Genomic DNA, 16,368 nt, shown 5'->3' on the forward strand with positions numbered 1-16,368 from the left:
GGATTTCTGGAACAGAGTTTATGAACACATCTGCTATGTCTGGCTGTTTATATTAGATGGGTTGACAGACAATGATATAAAAGACAAGCCCATAAGGTACTGGGTCCAAACCAGTTTAATGATAAATAATTCTTATAGGAGCTGGAACTCAGAGGAGAAATTCATTAATGGTAACACTTTATTTTACAGTATCCTTGTTACACGTTACATGTAGTTACTGTAGTAATAACTATAAATTATGCATAATTACATGCAACTAACACCAATCCTAACCCTATAGTACATGTAGTTCATTATTATTACACAGTACTTAAATGCAGAATTACACTGTAACACGGACACTGTAAAATAAAGTGCAACCTATAAATTGCTAACGTGGTAAATATGTTGATTCTGTACAGATTTATTGTGTTGTATTCTGGAAAGTGTCTGAGAATCAATAAAAAAAGATGGGAAAAAGGGGAATTCAGGGTAAAAAAATGTGCTTAATCGTCATGAAAATGACAAACTAGAGAAATATCACACACACACACACATACACTAATCTGCAGCAATTGGGACATGCCTTGTGACCCTTTTGACCCCACAGATACTCAAACTGACAGCAAGCATGCAGGCCAATGAGTTCTCAAGCTGAATTCTACATCATGAAGCAGCAGATCATGTGTAATGACAAACCAGCAGCGTTTGCACACCTTGGACTTCATTAGCATCGGCGCCCGAGCTAATGTTCTCAGTTTAACCTCTCTCTCAGCAGCCAGAGTTATCCTGTCCTGGAAATGCTGTCTAAGCCCTCACTCTGCTGTGTGCGAGAGCTCTTAATTCCCTCCTGCTAAACACATTGTGATCCCTCTCTCTCTCTCTCTCTCTCTCTCTCTCTCTCTCTCTCTCTCTCTGAGCAGCCCTGACTTAACTAGCCAGAGAAATCTGTTGTGTTTTGCACTGTTTCTACCTGCTGTTCCCTGTGGTGCAGGTTTCAGCCCCCCGCACGGGACAGTCATGTGGCGAAGGACAGGACCAGCCACCGCAGGAAGTGACAGCAGGATCCCCTGAGCTCGAAAACAAAGGATAACCACCACCAAACAACGGTGAGGAAATACTCAGGGAGTCTAAGTGTGTGTGTTTAGTTGAGTGTGTGATTGTGTTGTTTACACTTCACAGGACATTGACAACTGTTGCTTTCTTGTTATGACTGCAGTGAAAGCACTTTACCAGCATGCCGTAGCTGCCTGGGTTTTGTAAACTGTCCCGTTTAGACCGGTTTTCGTGATGAAGTGAATGTTTGATGCAAAGAAAAGTGTACTTTATTCCAGCTGTAGTGATAGACAGCTGTATAGATGTGCAGTGACCTCTTTAGATCAGCCTCAAAGCAATCTGATTACTGAAGCATCCAGTCAGCATAGCTTGGGCCTGATCTTATAAACATGACAGGAATACAGATAAATGGTTTTGTGACTTTGTGACTTTGACGAGAACATTGCATTTTGTCTTTGCTCTTTTGTTAAATGTATTTTTTTAAAGTGATCTGTATCAGAAAGTCTGTTATTTTTCAGGTTTACCGACTGGCCGTGCTTCATGCTAATCGTCTCGCTATGCTTGAGTCCATTTCCAACGCCGCTCTAATGAGTCTGATGGTCTCATCTAAGGAGACTGCATGAATCATTATGCTTCTAAACATGACGGTTGTTGAACCGGCATGTTTCGAAGTTGCCGGTCTCTCTCTGTAGTGTTTATTGGTGTGTTTCCACAGCTTTATTGGTGTGTTCTACCACAGATTTAGCTACAAAATATTGTTAAGCATTGAAAAAAAAGGGTATACTTTGAAACAGTTTTCACTCAGAAAGTTCAAAGTTGTTTTACTTACAACTTACAAAAAAGAAAAATACTTTTTTTACAGTAAAAAAAAAAGAAGAAAAAAGATAGACACCAGCTTACTTGAACTTCTAAAATGTGCTTTACATTGCTATTGTACTCTACATTGTTAATTGTTATTATTTATTTCTACTATTTAAATCAGTTTTACTTTACAATACTTTACTTTAATAATTTAACAATCAACAATTTATTTTTTATCATAAATTATATGGTGACATACTATATATATATATACTGTATATAGTTTTGCTTAATAAATGTTTACTCTCTGGTAAAGTCTCTAATGCTCACCAAGGTTGCATTTATTTGATCCAAAAATACAATAAAAACAGTAATATTACATACATATACATTTTGTACATTTTGTACATTTACTCACCCTCAAGTTGTTCCAAACCTGTTTGAATTTCTTTCTTCTGCTGAACACAAAAGAAGATATTTTGAAGAACGTTAGTAACCAAAAAGTTGATGGACCCCATTGACTTCCATAGTATTTATTTCTATATTATGGAAGTCAATGGGGCCCATCGACTCTTTGGTTAATTTGAATTATTGGGTGAACTGTCCCTATAAATTATATTTATGAATAATAACACTTTCAAAATCCCTGTTGAGTGCACAATCATCTCTGCAGATGTGTGCTCTAAAATGTGAGATTAAACTAATCAAATCAAAACAACACAATACAGCGGCATCGCTAATTTTGCATATACTTCTGCTAAAACTCATTTGGCAAAGTGGTCTCCAGCAACACTTGCAGACAAACTCAGACGCACAGAGACATGCATAATAAACAGCAAGCTGCCGTGTACAGCAAGAATATTAAACCATATTGTGCTGTAATCCCATAATCTTGGTTGTGGCAGAGACCTACTTCCTGTTTCGCATTAATTACTCGATTTAATCCCTAATCACATGCAATCCACGCACAGTCATCCTGTATCCAAACAATCATTGATAACATCTGGCATGGCTGCACAACAAGGAGGAGTTCTCATGTCTAGCAAGACCTCATTCATTTATATTTTAATTAGGTTGTTCCCCAGTCTGAAGGACCATCATCACAATCTTACTGATTGAAGGCAAAAGTGAAAGTGATGGTGTCCCCTAGTGGTAATGTGATGAATGAACTGTAAAGGAATAATTAACCCAAAAATCACAATTGTAATTATTCACTAACCCTCATGCTGTTATTTATTAAATATTAACAAATATGTTGCTTGAACTATCCCAATAAATCCAACAAAAATGATCTGTAAGTGAACAGGAAACATGTGAATAATGTAATCCTTATGCATGGTAAAACAACAAATAAATGTTTGGATTAGTTTCGTCCTGGCAACAAAACTTAAATGGGAAACAACAGTTCTTAGGCAGCTTTGCAGGTATTATGTGAGGATTTGGAAAAACGCTCTCATACGGAGGTGCGTCGAGGTGGAGGGTGGAGGATCAAAAGAGCGGCCTGGAGGTCAAGTAACCGACATCACTGGCAGGCTGGTGGCTTGACACTGGCAAAAGACTTCATAATAGGTTTCAAGTACGCTGTGCTGAAGACTAAAGCCCAAACAGAAGTAAACAAACACTGTATTGGTGAGAGACTGTATGAGGTTCCAGTAATTTATTTAGCAGTTTAATTTGACTCACTTGAGTAACTCGACTGATGAATTTCAGATGGTGGCGCGACAGTATAAATATGCTTTGTTAATCTTCTGATTTAATTGACCTTTGGTTTGAATAAGAAAGTCTGCTCTTTGTGACAGGTGACATGAGCACTCCAAATCCTTCAGAGCTATTGACTGTCAGGGATTGGCATTTCTTTTACAGCTGGGACAAGGAGACGTGAGCCCAGGGGAACATCAACTATGTTGACGCCATGGAGATTGTTCCTCTGCCAGATGGCACTGAACATTTTCTATCACATCGCAAAAGGTAAACACCTCTCTGAAATCAGGATCTGCAACGACAGAGACTAATTTTCACGAATCACTGCTCTGTGGTATAGTGAATGTTAACATATGTGCCAGAGATGGTTATGAGGCTATTGGAAATTATAATGAGTCTCTGAATGACTCATTTCTAGTATTGAGAGTTCTGATTCTCTCAACTTGACGGAATGAAAAGTCACAAGTGAGATTCATTTTAATATCGCAATAGTTTTTTTCTTGACAGAAATGACATTAAGAAAGAGCAAATGGAGTATCTTGTTTAAAGTAAAATTGAAACTGTGTTTGCAACCCATTTTGCAAGAAAAAATGCTGGACGGGATATGATTTTATCCATTAGAATTGATTGTTTCCCCATCGTCATGCAAGAACCCCAATCAATTTCGTGGCCTTCGCTTGTGTGCATCTGTGAAGTTTAAAAGATCGTAGAGTGTCCCATTTGTTATTTTACGTTTCGGAAGGCGAGAGGTTAAAAAAATAATAGGGCTTAGGGTTGTTACCTGAAAAAAGTAAGACATTTCAGAAGTGGAACTTACATTTTGATCAAATGTTACATAGAGAAACCATTCTTTCAAATAACATGCACAAATGAATCATTCAAATGTACACATTGACTCTGCAAATTTGCCAAGATACCAAAGTTTGCAATCAAAAGTCAGTGATTTTATTATGAACTCAAACATTCAAATTCTTCTAAGATCAAATGATCTGGGCAGTCTATAGCTCTGTTTTCAACAATTGTTTCATTTTCTACTATTCATTAGAATGGCACGTGAATGTAATGAGTAATATTGTGCATTAATATGAATTTTAAATGAAAGGCACCAAAACATGTCTTGAACAAAATATGCAAACTATGCAAGTCAAAATTGCGATGTTACCTTGCAAATCTGAGAAAAAAAAAGTCTGAATTGCGAGATGTTAACTCAAAATTGCGATATAAAGGCTAAACTTGGAATTGCAGTAAATAAAGCCAGAAATTTGTTATAAACTTGCAATTACGAGAAAAAGGTCTGAACTGTGAGATGTTAACTCAAAATAGCAAAATAAAGGCTAAATTTGGAATTGCAATAAAAAAAAATTTGTTATAAACTCGCAATTTTGAGAAAAAAAGTCTGAATTATGAGATGTTAACTCAAAATGTTTATATATAGGCTAAACTTGGAATTTCGAGAAATACATACATAATTGTGTGTTATAAACTCGTAGTTCTGAGGAAAAAAAGTCTAAATTGTGAGATGTTAATTCACAATTGTGAGAAAAAAAAAAATCAGAATTACGAGAAATAAAGTTAAAATTGCGAGACAAATATTTGCAATTAACTTTTTCATTTTTTAATTCCTTGGTGGAAACGGATTTCCAGTTTTCCTAAGCTTGAATTAAAGTAAATATATCCACATGGCATTGAAATAGAAGTGACTCCCCACGTGTTTTATTGATGTATACATCATGTCTCTGGAGTGATTAGTGTTTGCTCTTGAGAACAACCATGGTGCATGAATATTTGGGAAAAATCCAATACTTGTAACAATTATCCCTACTCTCCCCATTATAAGATGTTGTGTTATAAATTAGCTGTGCAATCTGTGATTTTATGGATTTATGTTGTCCTCATAATCAATTTCTCATCTGAATTGCAGCCAGTTTATGCCTTGGTGGTCAAGATATATTCGCCACGGTTAGAGAGAACAGTCACACTGGAGAGTTCATATCCAACCTCAGTATCAACGGAGAGCCTGGAGCCAGCAGCATCCGTCTGTGTCTCACTGGAGAAAACTCTGACTGGTTTTACCTTGAAGGCCGAACAATCCGGCTCAACACGTCTTTTTCAAAGACCTTAGATCGAGAGGTGATTAACGTGAATAGTGGATGTTAGCATGTGGAGGAAAGCCAGAATAACAGTGAAGCTTTAGGACTTTAAAACAGCCAGCCAACACATTGGAGGCGTTTGAAGCCATAGTTTCGAAAGTCTATAATTTATTATTAATATTAGTTATATAACCTTTATTTTACCAGATTTGTCTGTTAAAATACTCTTAAAATACATACATTTCTTTTTAAAAGACTTCAATTTGAGTGCTAAAATAATTGAAATAAATAATCTAAAAGGCAATAGAGTTTGTAATTTTTTTAATGAAGTGATGCACCAATCAGCTGATCGTAATATGTCATTTAAGTGCTTAAATATGACTGAATATTAAAATTCATTATTAGATATGAAGGCAACAAACCAATTAACTCTATATACACAGCCACTCAAAAGTTTTTGTAAGAAATCTCTTAAAGCCGAATTGATTTGATCAACATACAGTAAAACCAGCTATTTTGTGACAGTTTTAACAGTTTTTTATTTTAACATATTTTAAAGTGTAATTTATTTCTGTGATAGCAAAGCTGAATTACTCCAGTCTTCAGAGTCTCATGATCCTTAAGAAAGTATTCAAATATGATTATCTGGTGATTGAATAAATATTATTTGAAAATAAAGTTTAAAAGAACGGCATTCATTTAAAAATGAAAATCTTTTGTAACATAACTGTTTCCAATCTAATGCATCCTTTATGAATAATATGAATACAGTTTTGAACGGTAGTGTAAATAAAGGTGTACCAATGGAAGAATGATAATCAGAGGTGAATCATTTTGTAACTGTGAATGAAAATGACTATATAAACACTAACCTCCCTGTTTGACCTAATTTTTTATTTTCTTTGGTAATTTACAGGTGCTGGGATCAGTGCTGATAGCTGCTTTGACATGTTATGAAGATGGAATAATAAGGGTATGTTGCACTGCAAAAATAATGATACTTAATGATACTGGAGTGCAATTAACCCAGAGGTTCTTATTTCAGAGTCGGTATCGAATCATGGTGGAGATATTGAATGAAAACGACAACATGCCATATTTCCTTGAGGACACTATTCAACCACGATATATAAGTGAGGTAAACTAATGTTTTGCTCCAGATTCTACTTGAATTATTTTTTGCGATTAAACTCGTGTTTGGAATGAACTTTTTCAGTCATTAAATCTTAGAATTCTGACTCTCTTCCCACAGTTGCTGACTGTAAACTCAATGGTGTTCACAGTGAAAGCCAGAGACGGCGATGGAGACACCATCACTTACATTACCGACAAATCTACAGTAAGTGGAACACTCAATAGGGACAAAATCACAGATGAAAGGCTGAATTAAAGAAGAAGCCTCATTCTGTCTGCATTGACTTCACCTCATGGCTCCTTATTATTTAACAACCTGCTCCATACAGAGAGAAAACCACCTTCTTCATTTCCACAATCTAAGAAAACATTACCAGCACTGTGTGTCTCTCTCATTCAGGCTGATGCCAGCTATTTTAGGATCGATCTGCCCAACAGCGGGATGGTGATCCTGGATAAACCTTTGGACTATGAGACTAAAACCCAGCTGCATGTGGTCATATATGCTGTGGTATGTGAAACACCTAACAGTTCACATATGTGCTCAAATGGAATCAGAATGAAGAATGTCTTGCTGTTTGAATCAACAGGAAATGACCACAAAAGAAAAGTACAGCACAACAGCTACGGTCACCGTGAATGTTCTAGACGGTGATGACCAGTATCCACAGTTTCAGCCGTGCGCACCTGTTTATGAAGATGGAGATCATAATATCTGCACCAACCCTGTGTACAGCGTCAACATCACAGAAACAGATGAGGTGCAGTATGTGTGTGGTGGCAGTGTACAAATTCAAGCTTTTTCTGATCCCTATAACATTGAAAAACAGAACTGAGCTAAGAAAATGTTTATGCTCTTTATGATCTAGGATGCTGTGCTTTATTTTTCTCCGGGTCCCATTCATGCTGAAGATGGAGACAAAGACATACTTACCCCTCTGGTCTACACTATTCTGTCAGGCGAGTTTACTTTGTGTTGCATTGGTTTATTAACGGTTTAACCCTTTAAATCTATATCATAACTTTTAAACGTTAATCAAAATGACTTTTTAGGTGATGATAATGGCAGATTTACAATCGACGCGAAAACTGGAGAGATCTCTCTGAGGCAACGTGTGGAAAACAGACTCCTTACCCCTTCATTCAGGCTCCGCATAATGGTACGTAATAATGTTTCTGAACAACAAAGTGATGGCTGGTTTAACACTCTGATCTGATGGAATTGCTTCAACTGCCATATTGCAAACCATAACAGTGATTCTTCCTATGAAGAAATATAATATAAGTCTCATCATAATTGCCCTTCGCAAACTCCAACAGGCTGCCCAGGTGAATGACCCAAAGAAATATTCGGTGGCGACGGCACTGGTGCACGTGGTGTCGGAGAACCAGTTTCCCCCAATCTTCAACAAGACCGTCTACAAAGGGTTCCTCATCGAGAGCTCCAGCCCTGCTACACTGGTCACTACTTATGGGAACCAAGTCCTAGTGGTCCAGGCCGTCGACAAGGACTTCAAAGATGTAGAGTGAAAACATTTCCTTTATAGGAAACACTTTAGAAAAATGGCCTGCAAACCTTCATTTAGAGCATTTTCTCTATTTTTCCCCCACTGTCTTGCAGGGAATAAACCCAAAAATCCGTTACACAATGCAACCGTTGACGGGTAGCAGTAAACTGTATCACATTACTCAGGATGGCATTGTGATTGCAAAGACGGACCGGCTCAGAGCGTTCGACCGACACATCCTAGAGGTGACAGTCGTGACTTAATGACTTGTGACTTACCCATGTACAAAGCTGCAAGAGTTTGCATTGAAATAGCTACAAATGCAAAACAGCAGTAACACATGGACTCTGACAGGATTACATTTATCATGAAATGATATATATAAAAAATATATTTAATCACAGGTGATTGCAACAGACGAAGAGTCAGGTGAGGCTGCGCACGCTTCAGTGGACATTGAAGTTTTACAGAGGGGACTTCCAGGTAAATTCCCTTAACCATCTGTATGAATTAAGTTTTAACAAAATAAAAATAAAATATAAAATAAAATATTGTGATATGGAAACTCTGTACAAACAACAACACAACAACAAGGTCTTCTCTAATTCAATTCATGTTTATGAATGCCGATACATTGATACAACTCCTATAAACTGAAATCGCATGAATCATTATAATTGATCTTTTATTATTGCTCTTTAAAGTTAAGTTCATGCTCATTTTTAAAGTCCTTCATGCATTCTTCTTTGCTATTTGTGTTAATTTTTTTCAGAAAACCATAACTGTGTTGTTTTTTCATTAACACAATTCCTTTACTATGGACATTTCCAAATAATAACTGCAGCAACATAATTTACCTCTTGACTGTGAAACTAAATAAAACTAAAAACATTGATTAAACTTATTAAAGAAAAAAAAAAATCCAGATGTAAAGGAATTATGTTTAATTTGGGGTGCAATTGTGTCTTTAAAATGTGAAGGGAAATACTATTTAGCCATATGGCTACACCATACCAAAGAGGGTTAAACCGTATGAATGATAATTCACATAGATCATTAAACTGGTTAATTTGATTATTCATGGTTGATTTTTAAGAGGCATGACTAAGGTGTTAAATTAAATTTATTAGGTCGCTGCCCTACTTTTGGCAGTCCTTCAAACTAAATGATGAATCACTTAGAGGTGGAAAGACACAGAACTGTTTTACACAGAAGAACAAGGTATTGTGAGTAATCATAGATTTTCCCCCTCTCTCGGACAGTTCCTAGAAGTCCATTTGGAGAAGAACGGTTGTTTGCAGATATGAACGTAGGGATGGCCGGCGGCATTGCTGCTTTTGTTCTTATAGTGGCTGTGACAACACTATTTATTTGCCTCTGGCTGGTCAAGAGACGAAGAAAGAGACGGGATCCAGAAGTCAGGGGCTCAGTAGCCCTAGGGAAGCACCCAAATGTGGTAAGAGCTAATTTGTTATATCAAACACACATTTTACATACCATACACACTTTCGCCCCTTTGAGGCATGTCAGTCCAATTGGCGGCCATCTTTGCTACACAATCATAGCGATTTTCTACAGTATCTAGGCAATAGGCATACAAGTACAACTCCTTTCTGCTTGAATGGGGAAAAAGTGAAACCTCCAAAACGGTTTCAGTCAGTGATTCCACCCAATGTGTTCACAAAATAGTAGTTTATGGAGAATTTGGCACAAAACATCAACTGAAATATTACAACAGATTTATTAATATAATAAATTGTGGTTTAGCATGCAGACAAAACAACAGATGCCTTATGTTTGTGATGCCTTTATCTTTGAGCTACATATAGGTTGCGCTTTCAATTATAAATGTATCCACCTCAAGCGAACATATATTCACATAGTGATGTTTCAAACCAGTATTTTATATTCACTATGCGAATGAAAGTGCATTGATGGAAGCCTAGCGACTAAGACGAGATGTTACATTTAACAAGATAATTGGCTGTTTTAACTGAACTGAGCACTGTGATTTATCCTATTCATTTAACTGCTGGTTGCTCATAACTGCTGGTCTAGGATCAGTTTTAGCAGCATATTGGCGAAACAGATTTGGCTAACGATCCAGTGCGTTTGTGTTTGCGCTCTGGAGAATATCAAAGGTTTCTATTTACGTGTTTTTGCAGCGTTGAGCAATGTAGCCAATCAAAAACATATCTGTTGATTTCTTGAACTCAATGGCCAATCAGACGTGTTTAAGTTAAAATTCATGTAAAAAGCTGGAGTTTTTCGTCCAGTGCTGAGGTCTGCATGCTAGTGAATCCTCTCATTATAACAAACAAAAGTTTAGACATTATGCAAATAAGAGATTAGCTGTGTAGTCACTTTCATTGATTATAACAGAGCTTTGTGAGATTGTGATTAACTAAACTGAGTGACAGTTTTTTAGTGTTTAGATGCCAAATCCCACATACAGTATGCTTGCTGTTCTGTTAAAATGAACAGTGGTTTGTGAAAGTATAGAAGCTTTAATAACAAAATAATTTAGCGTGAGCGTTTATGCTGGGACGTGTAGGTTGTGCGGCGACACGTAACTTGAAACTATTTCCTGGAAATCCATGTAAATGTGTTCTAAATCTCCTTAGCCTTACCCTGGAGTTGGTTCACCCTCAAGACTTACAAACTGTACTTGGCCTTACTTGACATGCTACAGTTCAAGCAAGACTTTTGCACTAAACAAGGAAATGCCTCATCTTAAATCAACTCCATTTCAAACAATAACAAAGCTTAGAGTAAAATATATATTGGGTTTTAATTGGAGGTAGACAGTATTATGAAAAAAAAAGAAAAAAAAAAGAGATGAAACACTTCAGAAATGATATAAAGCATCATTCACGCAGTCAAACATTAAGAAACATCTCCTGCCCTTGTCGTCTTTGCCTCACGTTCCTCTTTAATTCCTCTTATGTAGAGCTTAAGATGGTTTCAGCAGGTAAGTACCTGACATTAAGTAGCTAGATGTGTTCTGCAGTGTCACTGTCCCTTGTGAAGGTGAGATGTGTTTTCTGAGAAACTGAAAGCCGTATACTCCTGATAGGCTGGTTTAAATGGGATTGTCAGTGTTACAATTTCTCATAAACGGTGCACCATTTAAGCTGGTCGGTATACGAAGCACAGCCCCCCTGTGTCTGATGGTTTGGTATATTTCACTGTGTAATAGGTCTGATATCATGTGTTTCGTGTATGTGTATGTGTATTTGTATTACAGTACATCTTCAAGTTTAATAAACACTGTTGAAAATGTTGTAGTAATTGTTAATTATGTTTATTGATTTAGACTGATTCTGATTCTTGAGAGATGAGACAAAACAAAACCCACACTTTAGTTGATATCAAAGATGAACACTAAAATGTTCTGTAGCATTTCATCTCCATTTACTGTTTACTTGATCAACATTAATAACACAAGCTTATATTTTCACTGATCTTCCCCTAAAGCACTTGTGGAATTTTTTTGTAGATTAAAAATATTTAAATATTGTCCCATGTCTTCAAGAATCAGTGACACACATAATGCTCTATAATCAGCGCTGGATCTCAGCAGTGGATTTGACCTGTGAATATATCAAGGTTGTTCGAGGAGACCCTAAATGCCCTTTCTCCGTGGTCAACAGGTCAATTCGGGATGTCCCATATCGCTTATAGAGGATGCCTCCTACCACAATGAGGCGTTCCTTGACTATGAATACTCCAGTGGTTTGTACACCAAAATAGATGACGCGCTCCCTCCGACGACCAGGACTTTTGAGTCTGACAGACCTGTGCCCCTGCAAGACAAGCTGCCAATCCTGGTGCTTCCAGAAAAAACACCCGGAAACATCAAATCATCAGCTCTGACCAATGGGAAAGCATTTGCAAAATCAGTCTCTTTTAAAGACGGAGAAGGAATGGCGGATTACAGTTTGCCAAAAAATGAAGAAGGACAAATTGCGGTTGTATGTAATCAAATAGAGACCAGAGCGGATATTTTGATGCCTGTTGTACAGCAGGAAACTTTCACTATAGTGGAGAATCCTGCAGAAAAGGAGGATTTTTGTTGTCCAAATCCTTCTGTAGGACCTAGAGAGGAATGCATCATCACTCATGGCAATACTGATGGTGAAGATGACAATGATCCATACAAAAACATGGCCTCTGTTATTTACAGCAGCGACGATGAAGACATGGCAGACGAAGAGCCAAATGATTTAAGGCACTATTTCAAACATGGGCGAAACCCGTTTACAATAGAGCGCATGAAGACCACCGGATTGCAAATGGAGGATTTAGATGAATCACATGCCTGACTCATTTTATTTAAACTATTTGAACAAGTTGCTTTCATTTAAAAAAGCCAAACAAATTTAAACCTATATGGACAAGGTTCCGAAGGGAATATATCAAGAAACAGGCTCATAAAGAAGGACATAAATATTTGTTTTCAAACTCTAGAAAACAAGCATGTCTGATGAAGGCTTTGAAGTTGACTGAAATATCATTGTTTTAAAGTAAAAAAAAAAAAAAAAAAAAAAAACTTTTTGAGATGGTTGAGCACAATTTTTGTTTTTATTTAATGTTTTCTTCATGGTGGAGTGGTAAAGAAATATTGTGCACATGTTCAGCCTTAATTAAGAATAAGTTAAAATTACGTTTTGATGACTGTGTCTTTAAGAAAATACGTATTTTCGTCCACCTCTAATGTATTTTAAATTAAGATTCTGAATGGATTCAACCCTTGAAATTAGATGTGTAAACATCTATATAAACCATTCAATGGTTTAATCTATATCATGATAAAATGAAATGTGTGTTACAAATAAATGTAGTAGAATTGTATGATTACTCATGTCTGCTGTCAACGGTTATGTTAAACACATTTAAATACAAAAGGTTGAACTCACTGTAAAAAATATTGCTGCAGTTAGTTATAACAACTTAAATTTTGTTGAGATAACTTAAATATCCTACTTACCTAAACTAAACTTAATATTTTAAGTCAAGCATGAACATACTTTTTTAAGTTGAAACAACACATATTTCTTATTCTAATGTTGAATTTTAAGTTTCGGTAATCACAACAATATTTTTTTTTACAGTGCATTTAGTATTTAATAATAAAAACAAGGTGAAGAACAGAATTTTCTGTGCCAAAACTGATGCATTGCCATGTTTGACTTAGCCCAAAGCTAAATCTTGTTAAATATTCTGCTGCAATGTTGCAATCGCTGTTGGATGATATATGATGGACTAGATGACATTCAGGTGCTTCAGGACTTTTGGAGATCCTGTGAACGGCAAATGGCTTTGACATTATTTGGAGCTAAGATACAAAAACATTTTACTTTTGGAAAAGATCTTGGATTCTACACAGCAAAGTCTTTGTTGAGGTAAAACTGCTTAAAGGCTTCAAATGGTTTTGACAAGGGTGCGAGGTTCATCTTTTATTTGAACATGATCTAATTGCTGCTCTGTAAACTTCACATGTGTCTTTTCTATGTTTGTCCGCAGGAGGCATCATCACCCGTCACTCCTCGCCAAGTTTTGTAGGACTTAAACATCACAATCATATTTGAGAAAGTTGTATTTGAAACACCAGCAATTTCTGTGCCAGGAGCAAGAACATCACAGGAGACTGAATAAAAGAACACATGGAGGTGAACATACAGTTTGCCTACACAAATCTTTTGAAGAACCTGTTTTTGTGGCATTTTGGGAATGTTTCAGATTTGTGTGGAAGGATACAGTGGAATAGTGCGCGCTGTTCATGGCAGCTTATATGTTGTCCGTCTTTTGAAGGAACATTTGGAACTCAGTTAAGTTCAACTTAAATTATTTATGTCATTTTTAAAGCATGTCCTTCAGTTCAAAAGTCACTATGAATATGCTGTACACTGTTTGTAAGATTTGTTTTGTTTTGTTTTTTTCATGTTTTTGAAATAAGTATCTAATAGCCTACTCACCAAGGCTGCATTCATTTGATCAAAAACAAAGTAAAAAATATTATTACAATTTAAACAATTATGCACTTAAATATTATTACAATTTAAAATACCTTTCTTATATTTAAAATGTAGTTTATTCTTGTATTGGCAAAGCCGTATTTTCAGCATCATTACTTAGCCTTCAGTGTCACATGATTCTGGTGCTCAAGAAACATTTATTTTTGTGAAATTTTTAGAGGAATCTTTGATGAATATAAATTATTTTAAATCTTTTCTAACATTATAAATGCCTTTACTGTCATTTTTGACGAGTTTAAAGCAACATTAAGGAAAAAATTTTACCTTAAAATAATGTTTCCAAAATCGTATCAGTGGTTCATCAAGTCGTAACAGGGTGAAAGGCACTTCTGGATTCGCTTTGCAGCCCTATATCTGCTATAACCACACCATGCAAGTTTGCCAAACCCTTTCTGTAGTTCGAATGAGACATAAGAAAACTACAAATTTGACTTGCTTTACGTCAAGCGTTACAATAGTCATTATTTAGTTTTCCTTCGTTTCTGATGTCGCAATACATCATACTTTCATGAAATCATGCAACATACTCTACCTTGTCAGTGGACATCGTTCATTCCTAAGCCGGTGCTGGATAAACAGTGAGTGTGCGTGCGACAGTAGGCTGCGGGCGGCGAAATTATTTACAACAGCGGTAATGGACAATTCCGCTTCCAACCTGTAGGGCGACCGAAGAGGAAAAGTTCCTTAGTGTTGCTTTAATGCATTGTTCTTCTGTAAATCCAGCATACATCTGAATACTCTTTAATGGAGGCAAGATACAGAAAGTGTCATGTTGCTGAGGTTCTGTAAAGCAACAGAAAACGATTTATACATAACACAGCAGAAATTCATTATAACCTGTGAATTCATAAATTAAAAAAAAGAACATTCTGTCTTCATTTAAGCACTGTCATCATTTACAAACTCATTATTTTCTTCTGGGGAATGTTGTATGCTATCTTCTAATCTATATATCTTAATATGATAAAATCATCAAAAATGTCAACAGCAGTATACATTTTAGACCTGGACTTTGCGCTGTCATGTGAAGAGTGAACACAAGATGGCGCCGTTAGATCATTTTCCTTCTGTTGTAACTTATTGAAATCCAATAATGTAGTAGAGGTCCTGGGTAAGATTTGTATGCGCTTCATTTAGCGGAGAATATCTCAACTGTTATAGACTAATGACCCCATTGAACAACGTGGGATGTGTGCCAAAATCTCTACCCAGGACGAAAGTCCTGAAAATGAACACAACCTGTGACATTATCACACTACAGGTGAATGGGACTTTTTCTTCCCTTTATAGATATCCTCATACATTTCTACCAGTTTAGTCTTCATATTAAGACAAATAATTTTTGTATTACACTTTATCTTAAAAATAAAATAAAATATGCAAATTAGGCAATATCTCATTAAATATGCGTACATATAAACCCTCGAAACTACAGATTTTCTGAGGTGATCACAGTGTTCACAATGACCATGATTATAAGGTCATAGAAGAGTGTAAGCATTCTGATTTGATATAAAGAAAATGGCTAAAAAAACAGTCAACCTATTAAAGGAGAACTCCGGTCAATTTTAACATTGAGCTCATTTTTTTGTAAATTTGGAGTGCTGTCAGTACAGAGAACAACGACAAAAATCGGTGTTGCCTACACCGTGTTATCTTCTTTTTAAAATTTGCACCCTGTTGACTTCAATGGGGCAAGTTTTAAACCTGATTTTAGCCTCTTAACATCCTTGATATGTCATTACAGGTGCACCAGCCATGTGAGTGATTCCTTTAGAGTGAACACGGGTGAATCTGACTGCAGTAGATGTGAAAGATATTAATAAAAGTGAAGTTAATTCAGCCAGCGCACATACCTGTATTTTCTTCCTGTTTTCGGTCGAAGTCCTCAGTAATCGATTGTCGAGTTCACGCGCATAGGTTTAGTTACCTATGATCAAGGATGTTAAGAGGCTAAAATCAGGTTTAAAACTTGCCCCATTGAAGTCAACAGGGTGCAAATTTTAAAAAGAGGATAACACGGTGTAGGCAACACCGATTTTTGTCGTTGTTCTCTGTACT

At 36.3% G+C, this 16,368-nt stretch overlaps 1 protein-coding gene across 6 annotated transcripts; it reads left to right on the forward strand.

Annotated features, from left to right (window-relative positions):
• The first annotated feature begins 770 nt into the window (after positions 1–770).
• On the forward strand, positions 771–15,403 carry cdhr5-rs (cadherin-related family member 5, related sequence). Of its 6 annotated transcripts, none has more exons than XM_079868836.1 (16): positions 916–1,088; positions 3,700–3,804; positions 5,459–5,667; positions 6,544–6,600; positions 6,673–6,765; positions 6,880–6,966; positions 7,162–7,272; positions 7,352–7,522; positions 7,631–7,721; positions 7,815–7,921; positions 8,082–8,282; positions 8,383–8,514; positions 8,674–8,752; positions 9,532–9,725; positions 11,220–11,240; positions 13,796–15,188. In XM_079868836.1, the coding sequence occupies exons 2-16, from the start codon at positions 3,738–3,740 to the stop codon at positions 13,832–13,834; spliced, it is 1,659 nt and encodes a 552-aa protein (XP_079724962.1). In that variant the 5' UTR covers positions 916–1,088; positions 3,700–3,737; the 3' UTR covers positions 13,835–15,188. The 6 variants fall into 6 exon arrangements, with proteins under 6 accessions (XP_079724963.1, XP_079724962.1, XP_079724959.1 ...); XM_079868833.1 differs by lacking the exon at positions 13,796–15,188 and adding an exon at positions 11,923–13,129; XM_079868834.1 differs by lacking the exon at positions 13,796–15,188 and adding an exon at positions 11,923–13,128 and having other exon boundaries at positions 933–1,088; positions 3,636–3,804.
• The last annotated feature ends 965 nt before the right edge of the window (positions 15,404–16,368 follow it).

The sequence above is a fragment of the Squalius cephalus genome (genome assembly GCF_949319135.1).
Source record: "Squalius cephalus genome assembly, chromosome: 4".
Taxonomy (NCBI): Eukaryota; Metazoa; Chordata; class Actinopteri; order Cypriniformes; family Leuciscidae; genus Squalius; species Squalius cephalus.

Excerpts from the sequence above, each read along its gene's own strand:
- cdhr5-rs (XM_079868833.1), top strand. The coding sequence starts at position 3,738 with ATGTTGACGCCATGGAGATTGTTCCTCTGCCAGATGGCACTGAACATT. Across the intron at positions 5,668-6,543 it reads CAAAGACCTTAGATCGAGAG|GTGCTGGGATCAGTGCTGAT; the intron begins GTGATTAACGTG and ends GGTAATTTACAG. Across the intron at positions 8,515-8,673 it reads TCGACCGACACATCCTAGAG|GTGATTGCAACAGACGAAGA; the intron begins GTGACAGTCGTG and ends ATTTAATCACAG.